The sequence below is a fragment of the Fistularia commersonii genome, chromosome 30 (assembly GCF_037954325.1).
Source record: "Fistularia commersonii isolate RoL2024-O1a breed Wild chromosome 30, RoL_Fcom_v1.0, whole genome shotgun sequence".
Classification (NCBI taxonomy): domain Eukaryota; kingdom Metazoa; phylum Chordata; class Actinopteri; order Syngnathiformes; family Fistulariidae; genus Fistularia; species Fistularia commersonii.
In genome coordinates this window covers 2,040,790-2,067,654 of record NC_141313.1, presented here as the reverse complement: position 1 = coordinate 2,067,654, position 26,865 = coordinate 2,040,790, and the positions used below count along the sequence as shown (strand labels likewise).

General features: G+C 43.5%; 2 protein-coding genes across 2 annotated transcripts in view; one reads left to right on the top strand and one right to left on the bottom strand.

Moving 5' to 3' along the window:
* stt3b (STT3 oligosaccharyltransferase complex catalytic subunit B) overlaps positions 1 to 11,564 on the top strand; it is a 51,940-nt gene extending 40,376 nt beyond the window's left edge. Inside the window, exons 5-16 of the mRNA XM_086178500.1 lie at positions 885 to 984; positions 1,844 to 1,942; positions 3,470 to 3,616; positions 5,176 to 5,224; positions 5,478 to 5,632; positions 6,048 to 6,259; positions 6,886 to 7,073; positions 7,826 to 7,997; positions 8,070 to 8,243; positions 8,755 to 8,868; positions 10,251 to 10,457; positions 10,532 to 11,564. Of these exons, the coding sequence (XP_086034626.1) occupies positions 885 to 984; positions 1,844 to 1,942; positions 3,470 to 3,616; positions 5,176 to 5,224; positions 5,478 to 5,632; positions 6,048 to 6,259; positions 6,886 to 7,073; positions 7,826 to 7,997; positions 8,070 to 8,243; positions 8,755 to 8,868; positions 10,251 to 10,457; positions 10,532 to 10,606 (1,692 nt within the window). The 3' untranslated portion in view covers positions 10,607 to 11,564. The remainder of the gene's footprint in view (positions 1 to 884; positions 985 to 1,843; positions 1,943 to 3,469; positions 3,617 to 5,175; positions 5,225 to 5,477; positions 5,633 to 6,047; positions 6,260 to 6,885; positions 7,074 to 7,825; positions 7,998 to 8,069; positions 8,244 to 8,754; positions 8,869 to 10,250; positions 10,458 to 10,531) is intronic.
* A 1,580-nt stretch (positions 11,565 to 13,144) lies between these two features.
* osbpl10a (oxysterol binding protein-like 10a) overlaps positions 13,145 to 26,865 on the bottom strand; it is a 33,338-nt gene continuing 19,617 nt past the window's right edge. The window contains exons 8-13 of the mRNA XM_086178499.1: positions 25,239 to 25,388; positions 24,742 to 25,162; positions 24,479 to 24,665; positions 17,190 to 17,372; positions 16,973 to 17,126; positions 13,145 to 13,608 (exon numbers count right to left, since the gene is read on the bottom strand). Coding sequence (XP_086034625.1) covers positions 13,561 to 13,608; positions 16,973 to 17,126; positions 17,190 to 17,372; positions 24,479 to 24,665; positions 24,742 to 25,162; positions 25,239 to 25,388 — 1,143 coding nt within the window. The 3' untranslated portion in view covers positions 13,145 to 13,560. The remainder of the gene's footprint in view (positions 13,609 to 16,972; positions 17,127 to 17,189; positions 17,373 to 24,478; positions 24,666 to 24,741; positions 25,163 to 25,238; positions 25,389 to 26,865) is intronic.

The following is a 26,865-nucleotide window of genomic DNA, read 5'->3' as shown; positions in this document are numbered from 1 at the left end:
CGTTTCTTCATCGTCCTGGACCTCCAGGATGTGACTCCTCCTTTTACAACGGTTAAATCACTGTAGATTTACTGCTAATCATTTCGGCTAAAACTCATATCGTTAGTTGTAAACACAATTTCAGTTGGTTGGATTTAAGCTTCTTTTTTTTTTTTTGCTTCCACTAGAAAGATCTGTATCTGTGATTTTAGACGTGAATAATGTTTATTTTGTTTCAGGGTTTCTTGAGTCCTCCCGACTCTCGAACCACGCAGAGAATCTATTTATGTATTCGTTCATTTTTGGGGGGGGGTTGTAATTTTCTGACGTGTCCGAGCCGTGACCCCGAAATCCCCATCGGAGGGCTACGGCGGACCGGGCGGCGGGATCAGACCGTAACCCGCCCCGGACCAGGTGGCTTTATGGTGCAGGGCCGCGTGTAATCTCCGGTTCAGTGTCAGGAGGTAGACTCGGAGGTAGACTAGTGTGTGTGTGTGTGTGTGTGTGTGTGTGTGTGTCGCGCCACTGGAGCTGACGTTCAAATATCTGCCGCCCGGCAAGGTTTATTTACACGAGCGGCGCCGGCGAAAGAAGCGAAAATGTGACCGCCGGAGAAGATGACAAGCTCCCCGGCCTGGTGTCGGCGCCTGGATCTTCAGTGGGATCCGGGGAGCGGCGAGGGGCTCGCCGGCTAACGACCAATTTACGCTTGAGTTTCTGTAAACAAAACACGGCGGCCTCTGCGGCGCGGCGCTCGGGTCACATCCCGGCTCCGCCGCCATCCGCCCCGGCATTTTAATGAGGACGCGTCGACTCGCGGCGGGGCTCGGAGTCCCGCGGCGGTAAAACAAGTTCGCTGTGATTTGTTTTTGTTTCAAACCCCGACCGTGGACGTGTGTTCGCAGGTGTCGGCGTGGGGAGGCTACGTCTTCATCATCAACCTCATCCCCCTGCACGTGTTCGTCCTGCTCCTGATGCAGCGCTACAGCAGACGGGTCTACATCGGTAAGTGTCAAAGATCGTTTCCAGACGGTTTTACAGGGAACTGCGCGTCCCTTAAAAAGAGCCGGCCGTAGGAGAGCTCTGCAAATGAGTTCCAGCCTCCTGGCGGCGGAGGTGGAGGTGGAGGTGGAGGTGGAGGTGGAGGTGGAGGCTCTGACCTACCTTTCCCCACTCCAAAGAGTTCTTCAGCGGTGAAATCAGGCTGCTAGTTGAAGAGGGAAGACTCCCTTCACCCTCCTCTTCCTCGCTCCTCAAGCACATCTGCACCCAGAGCTGGCTGCTTTCATCTCCAGCATTTCTTTTTTTTTTTTTTTTTACATTTTTAGTTTATAGAAAGGATGTGATGAGGAGCTGTGTTTGTGGACTCCAGTCTGCTGCCAAAAAACAAAAAAAGGAGAGGAGGATTCGTGCACATCCCCGAACTGCACGGCTCCTTTGTCTCCTCAGAAAGGTGTGCCTGTCACGACCGAGGAGGAGGAGGAGGAGGAGGAGGAGGAGGAGGAGGGGGTTCTAATGAAACGCCTCGCGGTCGATGTTCCTCCACGATTCCTTCCTCCCTCTGTCTGGAGTCGGCAGCAGATGTGTGAGAAGGCGATTGCCGAGGGCGGTCCCTGCCGCTTCAAAACAATGCACAACCTCGGGAAGCCGCTGAAATCTTAATCATGTCTGCGTTTGCGAGCCCCCTCCGCCCGGCCCCCCGGCGTCGGTCCGGGGCTCCCCGTCACCGCTGCTCCTCCGCCTCCATTTCGCCATGACGCGGCTGTTTTCGTCTGCTTTTTCCCGGTCGGGGTCGGATCTCCCGTCCGTCGCCGCTGTTTTTTTGTTTTTTTTACATGGAAGCCCCTCCTCTCTGTCCTTGCAGCGTACAGCACTTTCTACATCGTGGGTCTGGTACTGTCCATGCAGATCCCCTTCGTCGGCTTTCAGCCAATCAGGACCAGCGAGCACATGGCCGCGGCCGGTAAGTCCCGCCCTCTCCCGACGCCGTTCCGTTTGTTTTGTTTTTTTTCTAAAGAGATACCGCCGGTCTGAATCGTTTTACCGCCTTTCTGGAAAGCGGCCGGAGGAAAGCCTCCATCACGCTCTCTAGGAACATGCCCCGACACGCCGGGTCGGAAAGAAACCACGTCGGGTTTCACGCCACCCTCGCCGCGGCGCTCGAGCCGACCCGCTCAGAACGCCGTAGCGTGTTGGTACACGGACTCAGACGGCCCTCCCGCCGCTCAGACCTCCGGCCTGCAGATTACCCGGGACTCCAAACACAAACTGGCATCGGTAATGAGCTACATTACACGCTGCTAATCGGGCGGCGCCGAGGGCCCCGGATCCCCGTCCCGGCCCGCCGTCGGACGCCGCCTCCTCCATCAGCCGGTCCTGACTCTGTCACCTTCTGTTTATCTCATCCAGCCGCTGCTAGCGTCCCTGGCTGGAAGCATGTCCTCACACACATACCGACACACACCTCGTGTGAAAGAGGCAGATGAGTCGTGCAGTATCTGCGTCTTGTCGGCGAGCTCAGCGTGGGATGTTGCTGGCGGAGATGCGGTTTTGTAAACGCGCCGGCCGGGCTTTCGCTCAAACGCATCACAGGGACGGCGGCGCCGGGCGGGGTCGTCTCCGGCGGGGGATTGGCGTACGGATTTTTTTTTATTTCCCAGAATAACCCCGTGTACCGATCCCCGGTTCGCACGGTCCGATTCTCAAAAAAAAACTTCTGTCGGCTCAGGAAGAATTCTCCCGGAAGTGGCGGTGAGATACCAGGAGGTTATCTGGAAATAACTTTAATGGAGGAGATTAGGGGGAAATTAACGGGGTTTCTGGTGTCGGAGGTCTGTTTTCACCTCGGCCCCGTTCAGAGGCCAAATGGAATTAATGGTTTCCGAGTAACTCGCACCCCCCCCCTCCCGCCCCTCCCGGTTTTCCGAGGTCGACAGGAAGTGCGGCAGCATCGGCGTGGGCCCGGCAGCAGGTGTGCGTGATGGAGTGCGCGTCTCCTCCTGCAGCTCATTAAAGCGGCGCCCCGAAGAAAAGCTCGGGCAGGATGAAGTGCTTTTGGCCGCCCTCTCCCTCCGTCTCTCGGAGAGAGAGTGTGTTTTTATGATAGCAGCTGCTCCGAACATCTGCTGCCAGCGTTCAGGGAGCCCCCGCCGGCGGGGACGGGCGCCGAGCGACACGCGCCGACCCGTCCCGCGCCCCGGAGGCCCCCCTCGCCCCGGGCGGGCACGCCGGGCGGCGCCGGCTGACAGGTGTGTTAGCGCCGCCGCCCTCCAGCGGGCAGCCGGTGACATCGCCTCGAAGGCGGACGGCTCGTCCCGGAGGGAGGTGACGCCGGGTCACGTCGAAAAAGATTTTTCATCTATAATTCGCCAGACAAACAAGAGACCCGGAGGAGAAACGCCAACCGAGGCGGTGACGTCCTTGTGTGCACGCCCGCATCAACCGCCATCTTTTGTCCGCCGCCGCCTCCTCCTCCTCCTCCTCCTCCCAGGTGTTTTCGCGCTGCTCCAAGCCTACGCCTTCCTGCAGTACCTGAAGGACCGCCTCACCAAGCAGGAGTTTCAGACGCTGTTCTTCCTGGGCGTCTCTCTCGCTGCCGGCGTGGTCTTCCTCACCGTGATCTATCTCACCTACACCGGTAAGGCCAGTTTGCGATCTCCCCCTCCTCTCTCGCCGCGATGCCTTTTAAACGCTCTAGAAGTTTCACGGGAAAAAAAAGAACACCCGACTTTCCCCTCGTGGGCCCTTAATAGTCTGTCGAAAAAGGTAAAAAGGTGACAGCAGATTGCGGTTAAATGCAAATCTTCAACTTCAACAGTTGGATATGTGCATATATTTGAAAATGAAATGAATATGTGCATAAATATGCCCCCCCCCCCCCCCCCTCCACCTTGTGGTTTAATATGGACACACACAGATGGATGGGGCACAGACGACGACGAATGTGTAAATGTTTAACCCGCCGCAAACAAACCGCCTCGCCGAGGAGGTTTTGTTTCGAACTGCGGCGCGTCTGAGACGTCGCCTCCTGTCTCGCTGTTTGAGCGGCGCCTCCGAAACGTGGCTGGAATGTCGTTATTGACGATGGCGGGAAAAGAAAGAGGAGTCGACGGCGGTTTTGAGATCTCGGGCGTTCGTCTCTGCTCGTCGCCAGAAGTTACCGCCGTCCCCCGACGGCCCCGCGCCGCTATCTGCCCTCTTATTGGCTGTCAGGCGCTCGCGCTGCGGCTGTTTTCACCCGCCGGGTCAGCGGAAATATCCTCTCCGCGGACGACAAGGTCCGGCGCCGTCGGCGTTCCACGCTGGAAAAGGCGCAGCAAAGCACAGAGGCAATTAAAATGAAGGGGGGAAATGACTTTATCGCCGCTAGCGTGTCGTTAGCGTGCAGCCCGTCTTGTGTCTGCCGAGTGAAACTACAGAAGCGTTATTATGACCTTTCAGTCAGATCGGTCTGAGCTGTTGGGCTCAGGCTTTTGTTTCTGTTGATCGTGTGTGTGTGTGTGTGTGTGTGTGTGTGTGTGTGTTTGCGCCGTCCTGATCAAGGAGTTTGAATACGAATCCTGGCGTCCGGCCCAAGCGGCCTCCGTTTTGTTTTGAAACCACGCCATGCGGAGCTCTGACGTCCGCGGGGAGCCGCCGCTTCGCCCGAAACGCCAACGTTTGCCATGGACGTCAGCTTCCCGTCGCCGCGGCGGATCCTCCACCGAGACGGGACGAGGACGGCGGTCTCGCTCCCGCTCTCTTTAACGTCACCGTCTGTGGAGGCGTAAAGGCGCCGCCGGCCGACGCCGTAACCGGCCGAGCACGTTTCCTTTGTCCCCCGTCCTCGCCGTGGCGAATCCAGGCGTGTTTAGCGGCTGGATATTTCCCCCCGGAGCGGACGGGGATCACAAACCGGGTGTAAATATTGGACTTAAATTGGACGGAAACACAACTTGAGATAAATGAGCGCCGCTTCGCAACAGCTGGGCGTGTAAATGAGCACGACGCCGCCGCGTCCTCCGGGCAGCGCCGCCGCTCCACTCGGGTTTGCCGATAATGGTCCTAATATCCTTGAATATCCGTCCTTTACAAGGTTCTGTGGGTCGGAGAATCCCGCCTCTGCCTCCCCGGCTTCTCCGTCACTCGGGTATTTTCCAGTGTTGGCGCTGAGCTTTGCATGTTTGAGTTTAATCATCTCTCCCCGCCTGTCTCCAGGATACATCGCTCCTTGGAGCGGCCGTTTCTACTCCCTCTGGGACACCGGGTGAGTCCTGCTGACCTTCACGCTCTCGCCGTCCATGGAAGACTCGCTCTGTCCAGCGTGCGTGTGCGTGTGCGTGTGCGTGTGCGTGTGCGTGTGTGTGTGTGTGTGTGTGTGTGTGTGTGGTGTGTGTGCAGGCAAATATTTAGATTAGAGAACTCTCAGGACGGAGGAACTCCACTCATAGAATCCACATTCATTCAGCGCGCCGGCCCGTCCTGTCCTGACCCCCCCGTGTCCCTCTGACCCCCTCCAGATACGCCAAGATCCACATCCCCATCATAGCGTCTGTGTCGGAGCACCAGCCGACCACGTGGGTCTCCTTCTTCTTCGACCTGCACATCCTGGTGTGCACCTTCCCCGCCGGCCTCTGGTTCTGCATCAAGAACATCAACGATGAACGGGTGTTCGGTAAGAGCGCCGCCCGTCTTCTGCCGGACTCTGCGGGGTCTCCATCCTCCCCCCTCCGTGTCTGCGAGGAGGTTCTAAACTGTCCAGATGTGTGAATGAGAGCGTGCACGTTGCCCTCGTGATGGTCAAACCCCCGGCTCCCTCGCCGCTTTGAGCGGGATGGACGGATGATTGAATTTCCTCGTTTCCCGAAACCGGCTCCCGGTTGCGGCTCCCCTGCGTCGCCGGTGTTTCCCGGCTCCACGGAATCAGGAGTCTTCAAAACCCCTGGGTTTCTGTTGAGGGCATCAGAGAGCTGTGGAGAAATCGAATACGAAAGCCGCATGTTTACAAGCCGCTCGCGCCCAACCGGCCAGTCACCGGAATCGATTAGCACCTACGGATCCGGTAATAGATTTCTCCTCTCGCCTGGCAGTGGCCCTGTACGCCATCAGCGCCGTGTACTTCGCCGGCGTGATGGTGCGGCTGATGCTGACGCTGACCCCGGTGGTGTGCATGCTGTCGGCCGTGGCCTTCTCCAGCGTCTTCGAGCACTACATGGGCGACGACACCAAGAGGGAGAAGCCGCCCGCCGAGGACAGCAGCGACGAGGACGACAAGAGGAATTCGGGGAATCTCTACGACAAGGTCAGAGCGGGACGGCGGCGGCGTTTACCCACCGGCTGGTGTTTCGCCGCGTCGGGATATTTGACGGGAAAAGAGAAGCCTTAATGTTTCATAAGACGTCTTTGTCGCTAAACTTTACACAACTTTTTATTTTCTATACGTGTGATTTTTTTAAAGAGGCGCCGTCGGCTCAGCCGGGCTCCCTCCCCGCCGCCCGCCGCCTCGGTTGACGGGTTTGGGAGCTCCCGCCCGAAAACCCGCTGACAAAAACAAGAAAAAAAGTAGCTTCACGGAGCAGATTTCAGGTTGTAGCGTTCAGATATTCATGAGGAAAAAGACGACGCCGGAGTTTTCTAGATGCAAGAGGCTCGTCGTAAAGTCACTCGAACAGAAACGTGAGCGGACGCGCGACCAGATCCGGAATGTTCTCTCGGAAAACCGAGCGAAGGGGCGCGTCCCGGGGTTTCCGCCCGCGGACGTCAGCCGCCGCCAGCGGAAGCTCCCGGATAGTCTGCGCAATTAGTCCGCTCAATTATTCATCCCGCTCAATAATTGAGGCGGCGACGGAGGAGGAGGAGGAGGAGGAGGAGGAGGAGGATGAGGGCCGCTAGCCGGACGCTCACCGCGGTCTCTGTCGCCCCCTGCAGGCGGGGAAGGTGCGCAAACACGTGTCCGAGCAGGAGAAGGCCGAGGAGGGCCTGGGACCAAACATCAAGTCCATCGTCACCATGCTGATGCTGATGCTGCTGATGATGTTCGCCGTCCACTGCACCTGGGTGACCAGCAACGCCTACTCCAGCCCCAGCGTGGTGCTGGCCTCCTACAACCACGACGGGTGAGGCTCCGACTGGGACGCCACGGCGGGAGGCGCGGCACGGCGGCGGTTTTATTTTGAGGGGAAAAAAGAAAAAAAAGAAGGAGGAGGAGGAGCTTCCGGTGTAAAAACAGGGGGAAAGTCGATGTGCTCTAATCTGATGATGCTTTCTTCGGACCTTCTGGCCGCACGCCGACGGGATTAGCGCTTTGTTTCCGTGAGATATTTGACCGCCGACGGTAAATGAGTCCCGCGGGCGGATCTTCCGGGGCCGGGAACCCTGACGCCGCCGTGTTTGCACACAGGAGCAGCGGCGGCTGCGGGGGAGCGCCTGGATATTTCATGAGGCGCTTATTGAAATATTGATATCCGAGTAGCGGCAGGAGCTTTAAAACCATCGGCCGCGCCGGAGTTTGGAGGTCGGAGGAAGCTTCGGACAAGGTGCCGCTCGGATGCGCGTGTCGCGGGTTCGACGGGGGCAGCGGGTGTCGGAGGGAACGCGGAGGGTCGGAACCCGCGGGCCGGAGGGACGGCGCCGCGGCGTGCTCGGCTCGCCGCGGCAGGACTGTCACGTGGATTCCCATCTTTGTACCCTTTTTTTTTTTTTTTTCCTCTTCCCCCCGTTCCTTTTAGCTTCCAACTTATTCCTGCGTGCGCCTGCTCCATTTTCAACCGTTGTTTGCAACGGTTTAGTTGAAATATTAATAGCCCCGCCGCCGCCGCCGCCGCCTGCCTGTCGACTCTTACCTGTCAACCTCATTCCCGCTTGTTAGCACGCGCAACATCCTGGACGACTTCAGGGAGGCCTACTATTGGCTGAGGCAGAACACGGACGAGCACGCGCGGGTCATGTCCTGGTGGGACTACGGCTACCAGATAGCGGGGATGGCTAACCGGACCACGCTGGTGGACAACAACACCTGGAACAACAGTCACATAGCGCTGGTGAGAGCCCATTTCTCGTCCGCCTCCGCAAGCGGCGCCGGCGCCGTTTAAACGCCATCCTCTGGCCTGCAGGTGGGCAAAGCCATGTCCTCCAACGAGAGCGCCGCCTACAAGATCATGAGGTCGCTGGACGTGGACTACGTGCTGATCATTTTCGGCGGCGTGATCGGTTACTCCGGCGACGACATTAACAAGTTCCTGTGGATGGTGAGGATAGCGGAGGGCGAGCATCCCAAGGACATCAGGGTAAGTACTTGTATGTGTGTGTGTTTTTGTGTGTGTGTGTGTGTGTGTGCGCGTGTGCGCTCTCCAGATGGCCTTCGCTAATGACTGAACTCCTGCAAGGCGCCATCCAGACACAGGAGAGGAAAAGTCTTTCCATGGTAGCTTTTCATCAGCGCCCGCCTCCCAGAGAAGCTGCAGCAGCTCTCCTGCCTCTTCCTGCCTGCAGCGGCTTTTTCCATTAGAGCTCAGGAGATGCTCCAGATGACCCTCACACACACACACACACACACACACACACACACGATATAAGCCGCTGATGGAGGAGGGGGTCATCGTTCAAGGGGCTCCAGCCAGCGCTGGTGACGTTCCTGCGTCTCACCTACTTCATCGGCCTGGTTCTCGCTACTTAAATCCAGAGCCTGGTTTTCGTTTTCGCTTCTTTCTGGTTCCTGGAGGTTTTAAACGCGGTGTGTTTGGTCCGCGGGTCGGTTGGCGCTGGATCTCACGCCGCTCCTCCTCTCCCTCCCCACAGGAGAGCGACTACTTCACCCCCCAGGGGGAGTTCAGGGTGGACAAGGCCGGCTCGCCCACGCTGCTCAACTGCCTCATGTACAAGATGTCCTACTACCGCTTCGGGGAAATGCAGGTGAGTCGGCGCTCGGAAAGAAAGAAAAAAACAGAAAACAATCCGGAGCTCGTATCAGAGGCGGCTCCGCGGTCTGACAGGAGGAGAAGATGAAGAAGGAGAAGAGGAAGCGTTGCGTTTGGTACGAGCAGCCGCCGCTTCTCGCCTCCGGCCTCGTAGCGGGCGTCTGACAGGCGGGTCGGAGAGGATTCAGGAGGCGCCTGGGGGAAGATCTGCAGCTCTGCAGGTCTGCAGGTCTGAAGGTCTGCAGGTCTGAAGCTGCAGCAGGAGGAGAGGGAGGGGCGGAGGGGGGATTTGAAAGATTTGCAGGAGCTTTTGGAAATGAGGCGAGGATTCTCCTGGCAGAGGAGACGAGAGGAGACGCCTGGGAGGAAACGGGCTTCCTGGACCGGAGACGGAGGAGCTCCGGGGAGAAGCGGAGGTGCAGGAGGTCCAGATGATCCCAGAGGGGACGTCGTTATTTCTGGGCTTCTAGAAGATCCGGATGTAAAATTAGGGAGGCTTGTCCGGCAGGTGTGGGTGTTAGCTTAGCACAGTTAGCACACTGCCTGGTTACAGCGGCGAGCTGATTCCCAGACAAGCCCTCATGGGGCTCCAGCGGGCCTGGAGGGGGCGGAGCCTCCACTCAGCTAATAGAAACAGGAAGCAGAGAGTCTTTGGACACACACACACACACACACACACACACTCCTGTACCTGCAGCATCCCCTTGGACGCACATGCACATGCACATGCACTCTTGTGCCTGCAGTATCCCTTTAGACACACGCATACACACACACACACACACACCTACCTGCATGCAACTTTACCCACAGCATCCCTTCAAACACACACACTCGCACACACACACCTGCCCCTGCGGTATCCTCACAGATACACACACCTCTACTCGCAGCATCCCCTTCGGACACTCACACACACCTTTACCTGTAGCATCCCCTCGAAGACACACACGCACACACACACACCTGACCCTTCAGCATCCCCTCAGACACACACACACACACACACACACACCTGACCCTGCTGCATCCCTTCAGACACACACACACACACCTGACCCCGCAGCATCCCCTGAAACACTCACGCACAAACACACACACCTGACCCTGGTGCATCCCTTCAGACACACACACACACACACCTGACCCTGCAGCATCCCCTCAGACACACACACACCTAACACTGCAGCATCCCCTCAAACACACACGCACACACACACCCTTACCTGTAGCATTCCCTCAAACACACACACACACACACACACGAGCCTGTGTGTCCGTGTCTGTGCTCAGATGTTAGCAGAGCTCCTCTTCTCCGCCACCTTCCTCCGGTCGTCCTCCGCGTTCCCGTCTAACCCTCTGCCCCGCCTTCTCCAGCTGGACTTCCGGACGCCGCCGGGCTTCGACCGAACCCGCAACGCCGAGATCGGCAACAAGGACATCAAGTTCAAGCACCTGGAGGAGGCCTTCACCTCGGAGCACTGGCTGGTGAGGATCTACAAGGTGAAGAACCTGGGCAACCGGGAGCCGCTGGACCACAAGCTCCGCAGCGTCGCGCCCAAGCAGAAGTACACGTCCAAAAAGGTACGGGGGGGTCGGGAGGGAGGAGGCGGGGGAGGCCCGGCTCGGACGCTCATTTGACCTCTGACCTTTACCAGACGGCCAAGAGGAAGCGAGGACACATCAAGAACAAGCTGGTCCTGAGGAAAGGCAAGAAGCTGCAGAAGAAATAACGCCGCCGCCGACGATGACGATGATGATGAACTCTTCTAGGAAAGCAAACGAATCAATGCGAAGAAAAACCTCTTAACAAACAATGAAGAAGAGCACCGGGGCCGCTGAGAGCGCCCCCTAGTGGAGGAAGCTGAAGTGTCAAACCTTGTCTGTTCTCTCCTGAGGATGTTTGTCTCGCTCTTCTTTTCTTTCATTTAGGGTTTTTATTTTATTTTATTTTTTTTTTTTAATCTTTGTACTTGAATGTGGCACGGCGTCGGGCTGCTCCTCGCTCCGGGTTTTTTTTTTTTTTTTTTTTTTTTTGTTTTTGTTTTTGTTTTCCCCCTCCTCCCTTTTTCCCCCTCCCTCCATCCCTCCCTCCCTCCCTCTCTCTCTCTCTCTCTGTCAATTTCATATTTGTGGTACATGAATCAACTGCTCCATGAGGGTGAAGGTGCGGGAGCGGAGATTAGGAACACTTGCACCAAAGACCCGCCGACCCGACCCGACCCGACCCGACCCTGCTCCGCGGCGAGTGGAAGCTCAGGACTCGTTCCTGACTCGTGTACAGAGCGGAGTATGCGGTATGGAGGAACGTCACCGCCTGTAATATCGAACCTCTCCCTCCCTTCTTCCTCCTGTCTTTCTTTGAATAAACCCTTCAGAGAAGAAGAAACCAATTGGCCTCGGCTGTAAATATGTGATGTAAAGAGGATTATAATATATTGGATTCTTGTGATGATTCTTTAAAAAAGAAAAAAAAAAAAAAAAAAAAAAATGGTCTCTTTCCCCTAAATTTTCCTCTTGTCATTGTTTTTTTTTTTTCTTTTTTTTTTTTTTTTTTTTTTTTTTTTTCTACGACAGCAAATAGATCAGTGAATGCAATAATTCTTTGTACAGAGGGCCTTGAGATTCTGTTGAAAGGATGAATGTGAATTTTTACAATGTCGCCCCTCCTCCTCCTCCTCCTTCTTCTTCTCCGCCGCTGCCACTGCCCTCCATAAATAGCTTAGATTGTACATTTTGCTGCTCGGGGTTCAGAAGCTGGATGCTGTGTGTAAAAAGTAGTGTTAATAAATTCCCCCCCCCCCCCGATCAAAGTGATTGATCGCCGATCAGCCGTCTTCCCGGGTTCCGCCGCTTCCAGTCGCCCCGTTGACGATTCCGCTGCAGGACGTCAACAACCCCAGACCTGCAGCAGGAAGCGGCCCGTCGTCAATACCGGATCCCGAAAGGCAGCAGGACGGACGGTCGCGGTTCCAGACCAGGACCCGCTCCTGCAGAGACCATTAGACCGGGACCTCCCGGGATCATCACGCCGCCGTCTTGTCCACCCCTCGACCCGGAGAGGTCACGTGGCCGCCCCGTCCCCGCAGAGACGGGCTTGAAGCCTTAAGGTGACGTAGAAGATCTCCCTCTTCTTTTGTACCTCCAAGTTCTTCAACTCTGCAGCAGCGAGACAGTTCCTTCCTCTCGTCACAAGTCGCCCCCATACGGTTATTATTTTTACGTTTTTTTTATTTTATTTTTTTGTTTTTATTTTGATTTGATGCCTGTAGTCAAGTGCCGTCCCGTCCCCGACCCGACCCTCCCAAACCCCCTAAAAACCCGACACCATCTTTGTTTGATGCGATCCTCCTTTCGGCGTTGACATTTTTACATTGTTGCTTTGTTGAGTCATCTTTAAATATACACACTGATGGAACCACCGTCTAGGCTGTCGTTATTCACACGCACACACACACACACACACACACACACACACACCACGCATTCTCCTCCACAGCCTTCCAAGAAATAAGTGTTAAACTTGTGTTCCAACGGTGGCCGCTAGATGGCGCCATCGGACTCCTGATTGAGCCTGACGGCATCTTTTTTTTTTTTAATATATATGTATAATTTTCATTTTTTTAATATTTATTTTTAAGAATTTTTTAATATATGTAATATGGAAATCTATCATTTTTACAAAACTTTTACTCTGAGCTCCAAAATAGAAAGTCGACCGGGAGTCTTAATTATGATTATAATTGTAATATTTGTGTTTAGACGGAAATATCATTGATAATAATTAGACAGGAAATATGATAAATATTATGATCAGACAGGAAATTTAATTATGATTAGACAGGGAATATAGTAAATCTAATTGGACGTGAAAAATAACTTTAAAAAATGACAGGATATATAAATGTACTTACTTATAATTACGATTAGAATTTAGACAGAAATTATTAATACATTTAGACAAGAAAAATAATTATGAGGCAGGATATTCACTAATTCTCTCAAGACAGGCAAAATACTAAATTATAATTATACCTGGACAGGGAATGTTAAAATTTATGATCAGACAGGAAATATAATTATGATTTGACATAATTATTACTAATGTCATTATAGTAATTTGTAAGATAAATTTAAACAATAAAATATATTTGGGCAAATTTCAAAATTCACCTGTGAGGCAGCATAAATAATAAAGTTCCCAGAAATGTGTAATAAATCACAGCAGAAGGAAACAGGATCTGCAGACGCAGGAACGAAGGTCACGGAGGGTCAAAGGTGTAAGAAAAGGTTTTTATTCAGGACCCGCTGATTCTGCGTGGAATTACCGTGTCGTTAACCCTGAATAGCGGGTCGCCGTCGGCTACAGAGCGGCGCCCGCTCACTTCCTGTCCCAACAAGTCCCACCACACAGTTTGACGGTGGAGGAAATAGAAACGGCGGCGGCGGCGTTCAGGAAGAGACTTTTTTTTTTTAAAAAAGTCAATGAAAACAGGTTGTTTACGAAGCGTCGGTCGGGGGGGTCGACGCAACCTGCGGGGCGATCCTGGCGAGAAAAGGCCTCGGCGGAGGTGAAAAATAGAAGAACTCTCCTCAGAATCATAGAATCTACGAACGGCGTATAAAAAAACAGGACGACTCTTTTTGTCCCGCAGGTCCCTGAAGGTCTGGTCCGAAAGCGGCGCCATCAGGGGGCGCCGCTCCACAGCGGCGTCTTGTACAGCCAACCGTCGCCCTGAATGAGGGCACATCAACATACATACAAGTTGGTTTTTATTTTTTATTTTCTTTCTTTTCAAAAACAACCCCTGCTTCCCTCCAGTGGCGCCCCCTGCTGGACACGAGGAGGTGGTGCAGCAGAAACAGCACCTCAGGGTTGTTACACTCATTTCAAGATTAATAACGTAATATAATGATAATAATAATATTAATAAAAATGATTTTTTTTAGACAATTAAAAAAAATGTATGTCTCCAATTTTCAGGGCACATAATACATATAATGTCTATAATAAATCTATACATTTATGTCTAAAATGTCAATCACGATTATGATTTATACATAACATAAAAATCAGTATAATTCTGTGAAAATATAACCAACTCGTTACCTGTGAATCAAAATGTAAACATTAACCGAAGCATTTCTAGCAACTAAGTAAATAGTTGTTTTTTTTAATTTGATTTGATTTACATTTTTCAAAAAAATAAAGAATAAATGCCCAATATTGAAATGATGTCATGATGAAATAGGATTCATTTTATCATTAAAGAACCCTTGAATTTTTTTTTTTTATAAAATATTTGCCTATTCTTAAGCTCTGTGTTAATGTATTTGTATGCATTAATAATATCAGTATATGTACACTTGTGTGTACACTTATTCAAAAATGTGTTCATTCAAAGTTTGTTTGTTTGAAAGGTCGTTTATTCAAAAGTTTGTTTGTTCTAAAGTTGATTTTTCCCAAAATTCATTTCCAAAGTTTGTTTGTTTGAAAGGTGGTTTGTTCAAAACTTAGTTCGTTCAAAGTTTATTTGTTCAAAAGTTGATTCTACCGAAAATTCATTCAACAGTTTGTTTGAAAGTTTGAAGTTTGGCCGAAAGTTCGTTTGGAAAGTTAATTAATTTGTTCCAAAGCTTGTTTGAAATGTCCAAAAAGTTGAAGGTTTGTTCGAAAGTTCGTTCGTTCGAAAGTTCAAAAATTTGTAGTTTTGAAAGGTCGTCACTCCAAAAGCCGTTCCAAAGTTTGATAGTTTGTCCGTCCATTCGTTCCAAAGTTCATTTGTTTGAAAACAATTCGTTCCAAAGTTTGATTCTTTGAAAGATCGTTCATTTGTTCAAACGTCGTTCAAAAGTTTGTTTGAAAGTTCGAACCTTCTTGAAAAAGTTCGAAAGTTGGTTTGTCTGAAAGTTCGTTCATTCGTTTGAAAGTTCGAAACTTTCAAAGTTCGTTTGGCAGGTTTTTTCGTTCGCAAGTTGGTTCAAAAGTTTGTTTGAATGTTTTTTCATTCATTCATAAGTTTGTTTGAAAGTTCATTTGTCCCGAAGTCCTTTTTTTTTTTTTTTGGAGAATTTTCAAGATTAATTTTTTTGAAAATTTCTCAACATTCATTGAAAGTTTGTTTGGAAGTTTGTTCATTTGAAAGTGCATTCCAAAGTTCAAATTATTTATTTTTTTTCGGTCATTCGTTTGGAAGTTTGTTGGTTCAGGAGTTCGTTTGTTTGAAAACATTTGTTTTAAAATTTGATGTTTGAAAGATCGTTCATTTGTTCGAATGTTGTTCACAAGTTTGAAAAGTTCATTTGAAAGTTGGTTCACGAATGTGTTAAAAAATTTGTTTGAAAATTCAAAACTTGAAAAAGCTCGAAAGTTTGTTCGTTCAGAAGTTCATTCGTTTGAAAACAGTTTGTTTGAAAGTTTAATTTTTCAAAGATTCGTTTGTATTTCTTCGAACGTTCGAACCTTCTTGAGAAAGTTTTACATTTTCTTTGGCTGTTTGTTCATTTGCAAGTTTGTTTAAAATTTTGTTTCAAAACTTTGAAATTCTTTTTTTTTTTCATTTTGTTCAAAAGTTCAGTTCAGGAGTTCAGTGTTTTCAATACATTTTTTCAAAATTTCAGTTCAAGTTTTCATATTAAGTTTTTAATAGATCGTTCACCTGTTCGAATGTCGTCTGAAAGTTCATTGAAAAGTTTGATTGAAAGTTTGATTGTTCATTCTAAAGTTCATTGGTAAATTCAAAAAATTTGTTCAAAAGTTCTTTCATTCTTTCAAATTTCAGAACTTTCGAACTAACTTTTGAATGAACTTTTGAAAGTTCATTTGGAAATTTGTCTGTTTTGGAAGTTCGTTCAAAAGTTTGTTTAAAAATTTGAAAGTTCATCCAAATGTTTTGTTCGTTCATTTGTTAAAATTTTTGCTTGAAAGTTAATTTTTACAAAACATTTGTTTGAAAAAATGTTTGAAAACTTAAAGTTCGAAAGATCCCTTACTTCTCTGAATGTTGTGTGAAAATTTGACAACATTGTTGTAAAAAAATTTGTTTGAAAGTTTGAAATTTGAGAGATTGTTCAAAATTTCGTTCAAGTTTGAAACCTCAAACTTTGTGTGGAAGTTGGTTTGAAAATTCAAAAGATTGTGGGAAGTTTGTTTTTTGGAAGATCATTCGAAAGTTTGTTTGAAAAGTTTATTCAAAAGTTTGAACGTTCACTCTAAAAAGTTTGTTCGAAATTTCAAAAGTTCATTTGTTTGTCTGTTTGTTTGAACGTTCATTTGAAACTTTTCTCCAAAAGTTTGTTTCTTTGAAAGTTTGTGTTTGAAAGTTCTAAAAAGGTTTGTTCCTTCACACATTTTGGGGAATTTTGTTTGTTCTTCACTTCGAAGGTTGGTTGGTTCTTCTGAAAGCTCTTTGCTCTCTTTTGAGGGGGACCAACATAAGCTACTTGAGAAACCTCACCCATGAAGCTCCAACCGTGAAGCTCCACTCGAAGAGCTCCACCCGAGAAGGTCCACCTGTGAAACCCCACCTGAGAAGGTCCACCCATGAAGCTCCACCCATGAAACCCCACCCATGAAGGTCCGCCCAAGAAGGTCCACCTGTTAAGCTCCATCCGTGAAACCCACCAATGAAGCTCCAACCGTGAAGCTCCATCCATGAACCTCCACCCATGAAGCCCCACCTGAGAAGGTCCACCCATGAAGCTCCACAGAAGGAACTTGACCCGAGAAGGTCCACCTGGGAAAGCCCACCCGTGAAACCCCACCCAAGAAGCTCCACTCGAGGAGTTCCACCCGAGATGGTCCACCCGTGAAGCTCCACCCATGAAACCCAAACCATGAACCTCCACCCGAGAAGGTCCACCTATGAAGCTCCACCCGCGAAAGCCCAACCATGACGCTCCTCCTGTGAAACCCCACCTGAGAAGGTCCACCCAAGAGGGCCCACCCATGAAGCCCCACACCTGAGAAGGTCCACCCATGAAGTTCCACCCATGAAACTCCACCTATGAAGCTCCACCCATGAAACCCAAACCATGAAGCTCCACCCGAGAAGGTCCACCATGAATCTCCACCCATGAAACCCCAGACGTCTCCTCACCTCTTTCCTGAAGTATCTGGGCGTCCACGCCTGGTTGTCCTCGTCCCTCCTCTTCTGGTCGTCCCTCTGCTGCTCCTCCAACCTTCTCTTGTGCTCCGTGGCCTCCTCCATCTTCCCGTCCTTCAGCGCCTCCGTCACGCGTCTCCACAGGCGCCTGCAGGACGTCCAAACACCCGTCACCTCCGGTCGAGCCCAGATCTTCCCTCCCAGGACTCACCTGGACTCGGTCCTTCCCTGCTTCTCCGCGGGGCGCAGCCTCTTCCTGGCGAGCGGCGTGCGGGTGGCGTCCAGAGTCCTGGTCTCGCCGCCGCCGCGGATGAACTCCAGCGTGCCGTTCCACTCGCCCTGCGCCCGACACACCACCGTCTGCGTGGGGGTGTGTTTCACCTCCGCCGTCACCCTGGGGACGGGTCGGCGTGGCGGGATTCATTTTGAAAAATAAATGGATGCAGACACGGTCTTTCAAATACTGACACGCAATGAAACCAAAAAATACAACATTTAAAATCTAAAAATTATATATTCATTTCTATGTGTTTACATTTCTATATGAAACATATGTACAGATCCATGTATGAATACGCATTGATTTTCATTTGTACCTATATATTTATATACAGATATGTATGTTTACATGTACACACACACATACATATATCTATATATATATATACACACACACATATATGTATGTATATGAACATGTGTGTTTTATAAAATTCTTAATTCAAATGAATACAAACTATATATATATATATATATATATATAAATATATATATATATACATACTATATGAACACAAATTGATGCACAATAAAATAGCCCAAAATTATTTCAATCTAAAAACTATTTATACATTTATATATAACAAAACACACATATATACACACACATATATATATATGTATATATATATATATATATATATATATGGATATGCACATACATATGTGTCCTAAAAAATGCTGAATTATATATATGTTAACACATGTATGTGTATATATATTTGGATATGAACATACGTATACATTTTAAAAAACATGGAAAAATGTATATGTATATATATATATTCACATATATACATATATAAATGCATATATATATACACATAAATGTATATGTATGGATAAGTACAAATATATGTAATTTATAAAATGTTGAAAAATGTATACACATTGAATACACATTGATGCACAATGAAATTCCCCCAAATACTTTTCATTTAAAAACGTGTATGTATGTATATATATATATATGTATACATTTATTTATTAAATACACATATATATGTATATGTACACAAAAGTACATCCATATATGTATCTTTATAAATATGTATTCTAAAAAAATTGTATTCTAAAAAATACATAATGTGAAAACTTATGCCCAATAGAAATACCAATGAAATTTATCAAAATAAATAAATTGTTGACGGCAGCTCATGGTTAATCACACAACGAATTTGTCCCATTGGAATTAATAAAGGATAAATTATTATAATATAAATGTATAGGTTTGTTAATGTATGTATATATGTATATGTATAGACATGTTTATAAAAATAAATGATAGAAAAATATATAAATGCACATATGTAGATCCATATACACATATACATACATGGATATAAATGTATTCTAAAAATTCTATATTTGAAAAATGTATGAATACGCATTAATGCACAGAAAAGTAGAAAAATGATTTTAATCTAAAAACAATGTGCATATATACACATACACATATATACATACATATTGGTAAATACATATATATGTAAATAAATATATCTACAAATATATACATTTATCTGTGTATGTATAGCAAAAGCTTATTTTGATCTAAATAATACATGTACATGTATATATATGCATATTTTTTTTTTTATTCACATAGGTATTTATAGATATAGACACACATGTATGCACACACATATAAATACATATATGTATATGCATGTATTATAGAAAATATATAATTGAAAAGTGTGTAAAAAGACATTTATGTACAATGAAATACCAAAAAATAAATTTGATTTAAAAAATTTTCATACACTTATGTATAGCCATATATATACCCATTTGTATATATGTTTATATATATCAACACATACAAAACGCTCACATGTAAACATACACTAATACCTATAAATGTATATTTATATATTTATATTCTTATACGTATTTATATATACACATATATAAACATCTATACATACACACACACATATATATATACATACATATACACACATATATACTCATTTATAAATACATACATATATATGTATGTATAAGTCTATGAATATGTATTCTAAAAAATATATAATTGAAAACTGTATGATTCATAACGAAAATAATGAAATACAGAAAAATACAAAAAAGATATATATGCACTTGCATGTATGTATATCTATGTATATATATCTATATATAGAGATATATATACATATATTCATACACACTCGAATATATATACACACATATAAACACACCAAGGTGCACATATAGATACATACATAGGTGCACATATATATACATATATACACATATTTACATATACATATACACACATATATGTATACATACATACACATATATATATATACAGAGACATAGACATATATACACAAACATTTATAGAAACATATATTCACAGATACATATATACACATATAAACACGCATATTTATATATGTGTGTATATGGGTCAGCGTGGCGCAGGAAGTACAGCGAAGGTATTTGTAACCAAACATTAGTGGTTCAGTTCTCTTGTGTCGAAGTGTTGTTGAGGGAGACACTGAACCCCGAACTGCTGCCCTGGCGCTTGGCGACGGCAGCCTAAAGATCATAGTTCATCCATGATGGAATAATATAAGATAATTAATTTCCCCACAGATTGATAAAGAACAAATTATTATCATTACATAAATATATATATATACATAGATACTTTTGTACATATATATATACACATATACATATATGCACACATATATATGTACATAAGTATACATATATATGTATTCAGAAAAAGCATATAATTGAAAAATTTATGAATATACACTGATGCACAATGAAGAAGTAATAACTTTAAAAAATATATGTGCATATATACACACGAATATATAAAAATATATATATGCAGACACAGATATACAAACATATGTGTAAATACAAATATATATATAAAGATATATACAAACACATACATATATGTGTATCTATGTAGCAAAAACGTATTTTAATATAAAAATTATATCTACATGTATGTACATGCATTTAGATAATTATGTACACATGAATTTATGCATATATACACACATATATACATACATATACATGTATGTATATATGTGTATTATAAAAATATATTAAATTGAAAAATGCATAAATACACATTGATGCACAATGAAATGACAAAAAACAAATGTAGAAATAAATATACATACAGATAAATATATATGTATATTTAAATATATGTATATTTACACACACATGTACATATATATACATTTACCTAAAATATACATTTATTTATCTTCATTTATACATTTATATATATATATATATATATATATATATATATAGAGGCACACATATAAAATCACTTTACACTAATCCATACACAAATTAATACATCAGGACATGTATTTATATGTATATAAATATGTATGCTGAAAAATATGATTGAAAACACAATGAAAATACCAATGATATAAAAACAAAACAAATCATCCCAAAAAAATATGCAGTCATGTAATAACATATTTATATATATAAACACATTTACATATATGAATATGTACACACAAATATACATACAATCTCACTTACATACATAAGTATATACACACATGTGCATTTATACATATATATACATATGTTTGTATATATACACATATATGTACATTTTTGTATAAATATTTATATATAAAACATATATAGGTATATATTTGTATATGGACAAACATATTTATTCTAAAAACTATATAATATCAAACTTTATATACACATATACATATGCATATACATATATACATATATGTATACACTTAGATATACACATATATATGTTTATGTATATATGTGTACATACATGTACATTCAGAAAGGGTATATAATTGAAAACTGTATGAATATACACATATATACACATATACATATAAAAATCTATATACATGTAGATAAATAATATGATAATGAATATATACTTCTACGTATTTACACACATGAATATATACACACATACGAATTTTAAACAAGCACATTTATACACACACATATATATTTATTTTCTAAATATAAATATATAAATACACATTAATTTACATGCAAACCTATATGTATACATTTATGCATTTATATACATACCTGTATTAATATATATAGACATATGTATATAAATATATCCACATGTTTATATACACACATGTATATAAACCCACATATATATATACATACATGCATTTTGAAAAATAGATAATTGAAAAATGTTTAAATACACATTTAAGCACAATGAAATACCTAAAAATGTATTCAATCTAAAAGATAAATATACACTGTATATGTATATGTATGCATAAACACACATATATAAGGACACTCACATTTATATACATATATACCTATTTATATGCATTTACATACATATTTCTACATATATAGATATATACACACGTAAACATACATACATGCACGCATATATATATATATATACATTCATAAATATACTTACATATATATGTGTGTATGCATATGTTTATAAATATGTATTCTAAAAACTATGAATGAAAACTGTTTAAAGCACAATGAAAATAACGATATATATATATATATATGTATATATATATATGTATATATATATATATACACAAACATATACAAACTGACATACATTTATATACATATATACATGCACACATACATATACACACATATTTATGTATACATATATATGCATACGTATAGATATTCATATATACATACATATATGTATTAGAAAATATGTTATTGAAATGTGTGAATACACATTGATGCACACTGAAATGGAAAAAAAAGGAATTTAATCCAAAGAATATGCATACAATAATATATGTATTTTTATAAAAAATACATAGATATGACCTTAAATATATATATACTCACATAGATAACCACACATATAAATTTGTGTATATAAACATAAGTAATTATACATATATATATGTATATACATATAGAAATACATTTATACACACATATATGTATACATACATTAATGCATGTATGTGAATGAATAATATAATAATGTGTGAATATATATACACATATATACATATATACAGACACACATACATACCTACACATGCTTATGTATATAAATGTACATATATACATATTCAAAAAATTGATTTGAAAAATGTGTTAATACAAACTGATGATCAATGACATTGATGAACAAAAGTTTTGTGCATTTCATGCATATGTTCATACATATGTATTCTAAAAAATATAAAATAGGAAACATGTATAAATGCACATTAAGGTTTTATATATGTCTATACATATGCATTAATACATATATATGAAGACACATATATACATATATACACACACAAATACATGCATATTATATATGTATACACATATGTAAATATGTATAGACATCCACTCTTTATATACATACATATATATGTATTCTAGAATATATGTAATTGAAAAATATATAAATAGACATTGATGCACAATGAAATTGCATAAAACAAATAAAACATATACATCCATTTATATACGGACATACATATACGCACACATACACACATATATACACACCCATATATAGACATATATATATATATATATATACACACACACACATATATGTATATATACAAAAACATATATATATATACATATATATATCCACATTTATCCCCAAATTATCCACATATATATAAATATACATGTGTATGCAAATGTACATATGTAGTCTAATCTGTATTCTAAAATATATTCTAATAACATACATACATATACATATATACATATATAAATACAAAGACATTTATGTATGTATTCAAAAGTATGTACATACATATGAATAAAATAATGTATGAATGAAAAATGTATGAATACACGTTGATGCACAAAGACGGAGCAAAATATAACTTTAATCTAAAACTTACTAATACATTTATATATATTATATATTTATATGTATATATACACACACATATACATATACATATAAATACATAAATATATACATATACATACATGCATATGTACATACACATGTATTCTAAAAATACACTATAGAAAGATTTATACATACACAATGATGTAATATTTGTATATAGATATATGTATACATATACACACATATATATACACACACATATCACATATCAATAGATATAAATGTATATGTAAGTATATATGTATTCTAAAAAAAGAAATAAATGTATAAATACACATTCATGCACAACGAAATTGCAAAAAATAATTTCAAACCAAAACATATGTATTTATCATACAGATATGGAAAACACACACATGTATATATAACTACACACACACACATATCCATATACTCATATATATACACATATATACATTAGATATACACACACACACATAAATTGGTAAATACACATATACACATAGATAACATATATATACCTATTAAACACAAATATACATACATGTGTATTCTCAAAATATAAAATTGAAAAGGGTAGGAATACAAATTGAAACCATGAAATAGCAAAAACAATATAAATCTAAAAACATTTTTACATTTATGTACATATATGGATATATAAATAGATAATTATACACATATATGTGTACATATACAAACACATATGTGTGTATATATACACATATATACATATATACCTATATATGTATATACATATGTTTTTCTAAAAATATATACATGTATATATACATATATACATGTATAAATATACATACATACATGTATGAATATGTACATACATATGTATTCTAAAAAAATTATTATATAAAAATGTATAAATACAAAATTAACATACGCTAAAACATGTATTAAAAATTTACTATGGTATAATATTTTAAGAATAAGAATAAGAATAAGAACAACTTTATTTATCCCGAAGGAAATTGTTGCGCCAGAGTTTCAAGTAAAGCATAACAATAATAAATAATAGTAGGAAGGAGGGAGAATAAGAAATACAAATAAAACTATAAAATGTCAACTTTTGAAACATATATAAACTGTAGCTATATCTTGCATTTCTAAATAACATTTGCTCTCCATCTAATTTAAGACAAATATTACAAATATAGTTATTACTCATCATTAATTGATGCACAACAATGCCGATCTTAAAAAATATATGATTTTAAAATCTATAAATATCTTTTAAATACTTTAAATGCATGCATTATCTAATTTATACATATATATGTGTGTGTGTGTGTCTATTTGTGCATAATAAGTGTGAATAAAACAATAATTTTAATAACTTCTCATGGACCCACCTGTGCACCTTGCCGCCGTAGAAGGGTTTGGTGTGGAAGGTGACGCCGGCCGAGTATCCGCTCTGGGCGCAGGCGATGGAGACCTTTCCTCCGAGCTCCACCCAGGGCACGGTGAGGATGGAGCGAGCGTAGGCGGCGGGCAGCGAGAACACGTACTCCTCGCCGTGCTCCAGGAGACACAGGACGCCTGCAGGGGAGGAAGAGGAGGGAGGCGTCTTATGGAGATCTTCTTCTACCGGTTAGAAGCTCCGGGTCGGACTCACCCTCCCCGATCATGGAGACCCCGACGGACATCCCCATGAATTTGCTCCTGGTCCACACGTGCACGTTGACGCACGTCCTCCTCTCGCGGCACTCGCAGTAGAAGGCCGACACGGGGGGGTGGTGGGACACCTGCTCCGCCACGAAGCAAACCCTGGAGGCGCCGCCGCCGGCTCCTGGGAGGTGGGGAACCTCCCAGGAGCAGCGGAAGATCTCGCCCAGGACGGGGTTGTAGGGCTTCTTGGCCACGGCGCCGCGCCGGCCCTCGTGGAAGGCGGTCAGGTAGTACTCCACGAAACGCACCATGCGCTCCTCGGCCGTGGACCCCGCCGTGATGGACAGGAACATATCCGGGTGGGACATGAAGTTGGCGTACATCTCCAGCAGGGAGCGCTTCTCCAGGATGAAGGTCGGCAGCACCACCTGGGGGGGGGGAGCAACGTTGAGGACCAGGATGGAGGCTCCACGGCGGCGGGGCTCCTCGGAGGAGGAGGGTTACCCGGGTGAGGTCCATTCCCAGCTTCAGCTGCGAGAGCAGGTGGAGGATGACGCTCCTCTGGTCGTCCAGGACGCCCAGGTCCTCCTCCTCCTCGTCCTCCGTGTCCGTCACCTCCTCGGACGGGCTGACGTCATCCAGCCCCGGCCGGAGCTGCAGGCGACACCGAAGCCACCTCAGAACCTCCTGATCCGTAAATCATCAAGCCATGTTTACAAACAGGAACGTGTTCCTGTTGTTACACTGTAATTACACTCTTATTATTATCATTGACGTTTCCGTTGGAGAAAAATAAATGCATATTCCAATCAATCCTAATGATGTTATTGTTTGTACAAGTGAATATTGATTATCTGGTTATAAATGCCAACACTGTCAGGTCTGATGTTTGCATGTGATTTGTTCCTGTTTTATTACACTTTTATATTCCAATTGAAATTTCCTGCAGGGAATTTCCAATCAATACTCAGTACTGTTATCATTAGTTATACATATTGATAAGTGAATATTGATTATCTGATTATGAATGCCAAGGTTGTCATGTCTGATGTTTGCATGGGATCCGTTCCTGTTTTATTACACTTTTATATTCCAATTGAAATTTCCTGCAGGGAAAATAAATGCATATTTCCAATCAATACTAATTACTGTTATCATTAGTTATACGTATTGATAAGTGAATATTTATGATCTTGCACTGGATTTGCTGCATGTGTATGTGTGTGTGTGCATGTGTGTGTGTCTTCATGCACATATGTGCGTGTGTGTGTGTGTGTGTGTTTCAGATCAGCCCTGCTTTTATTCATTCCTATTTTGGTTTAAGTGCCTCCTGCAGCAACTGAGTGTGTGTGTGTGTGTGTGAGTGTGTGTGTGTGTGTGTGTGTGTGTGTGTGTGCACGTGTGTGTGCATGCATGCACGTGCGTGCATAGTGTGCTTGTGTGTGTGTGTGCCATTGAGGGTGGACACCAGACGCGTCCTTTGTGCGCCTAAATAAGGAGCCTCGGATATTTCCTGGTGTAACTCTGGGCGACAGGAACAAGAAGAAGATGAAGAAGATGATGAAGATGAAGAGGAGGAAGAAGCTGATGTTTAATGCACCGTCTCTTAAGCCTGAAGGGAACAAAAAAAAAACCTGACCACCATCTCCGACCTCCACCCTCCCGCCGCTCCTCATCCTCCATCTTGACATGCATGTTAGCAACGACACAGCTTATTACACTTTCATCACGACGGCCGCTGGGGGGGCACAATCGTGGTGTGTGTGTGTGTGTGTGTGTGTGTGTGTGTGTGTGCGTGGAGGATGAGGGGACACACGGGCCCATTACTTGAATATTTCATTCCATGCCAACATGGAAGAACACGAAACACGAAACATGGAAGAGGAAGGAGGAGTATTTATAGAGCCTGGAGGGGGAAGGAGGGAGGAGGAGGTGAAGGAGAGCAACTCTTCCAGAGGCTCCTCACTGAGACTGATGGATGGATGGATGGATGGATGGATGGATGGATGGATGGATGGATGGATGGATGGATGGATGGATAGATAGATAGATAGATAGATAGATAGATAGATAGATAGATAGATAGATAGATAGATAGATAGATAGATAGATAGATAGATAGATAGATAGA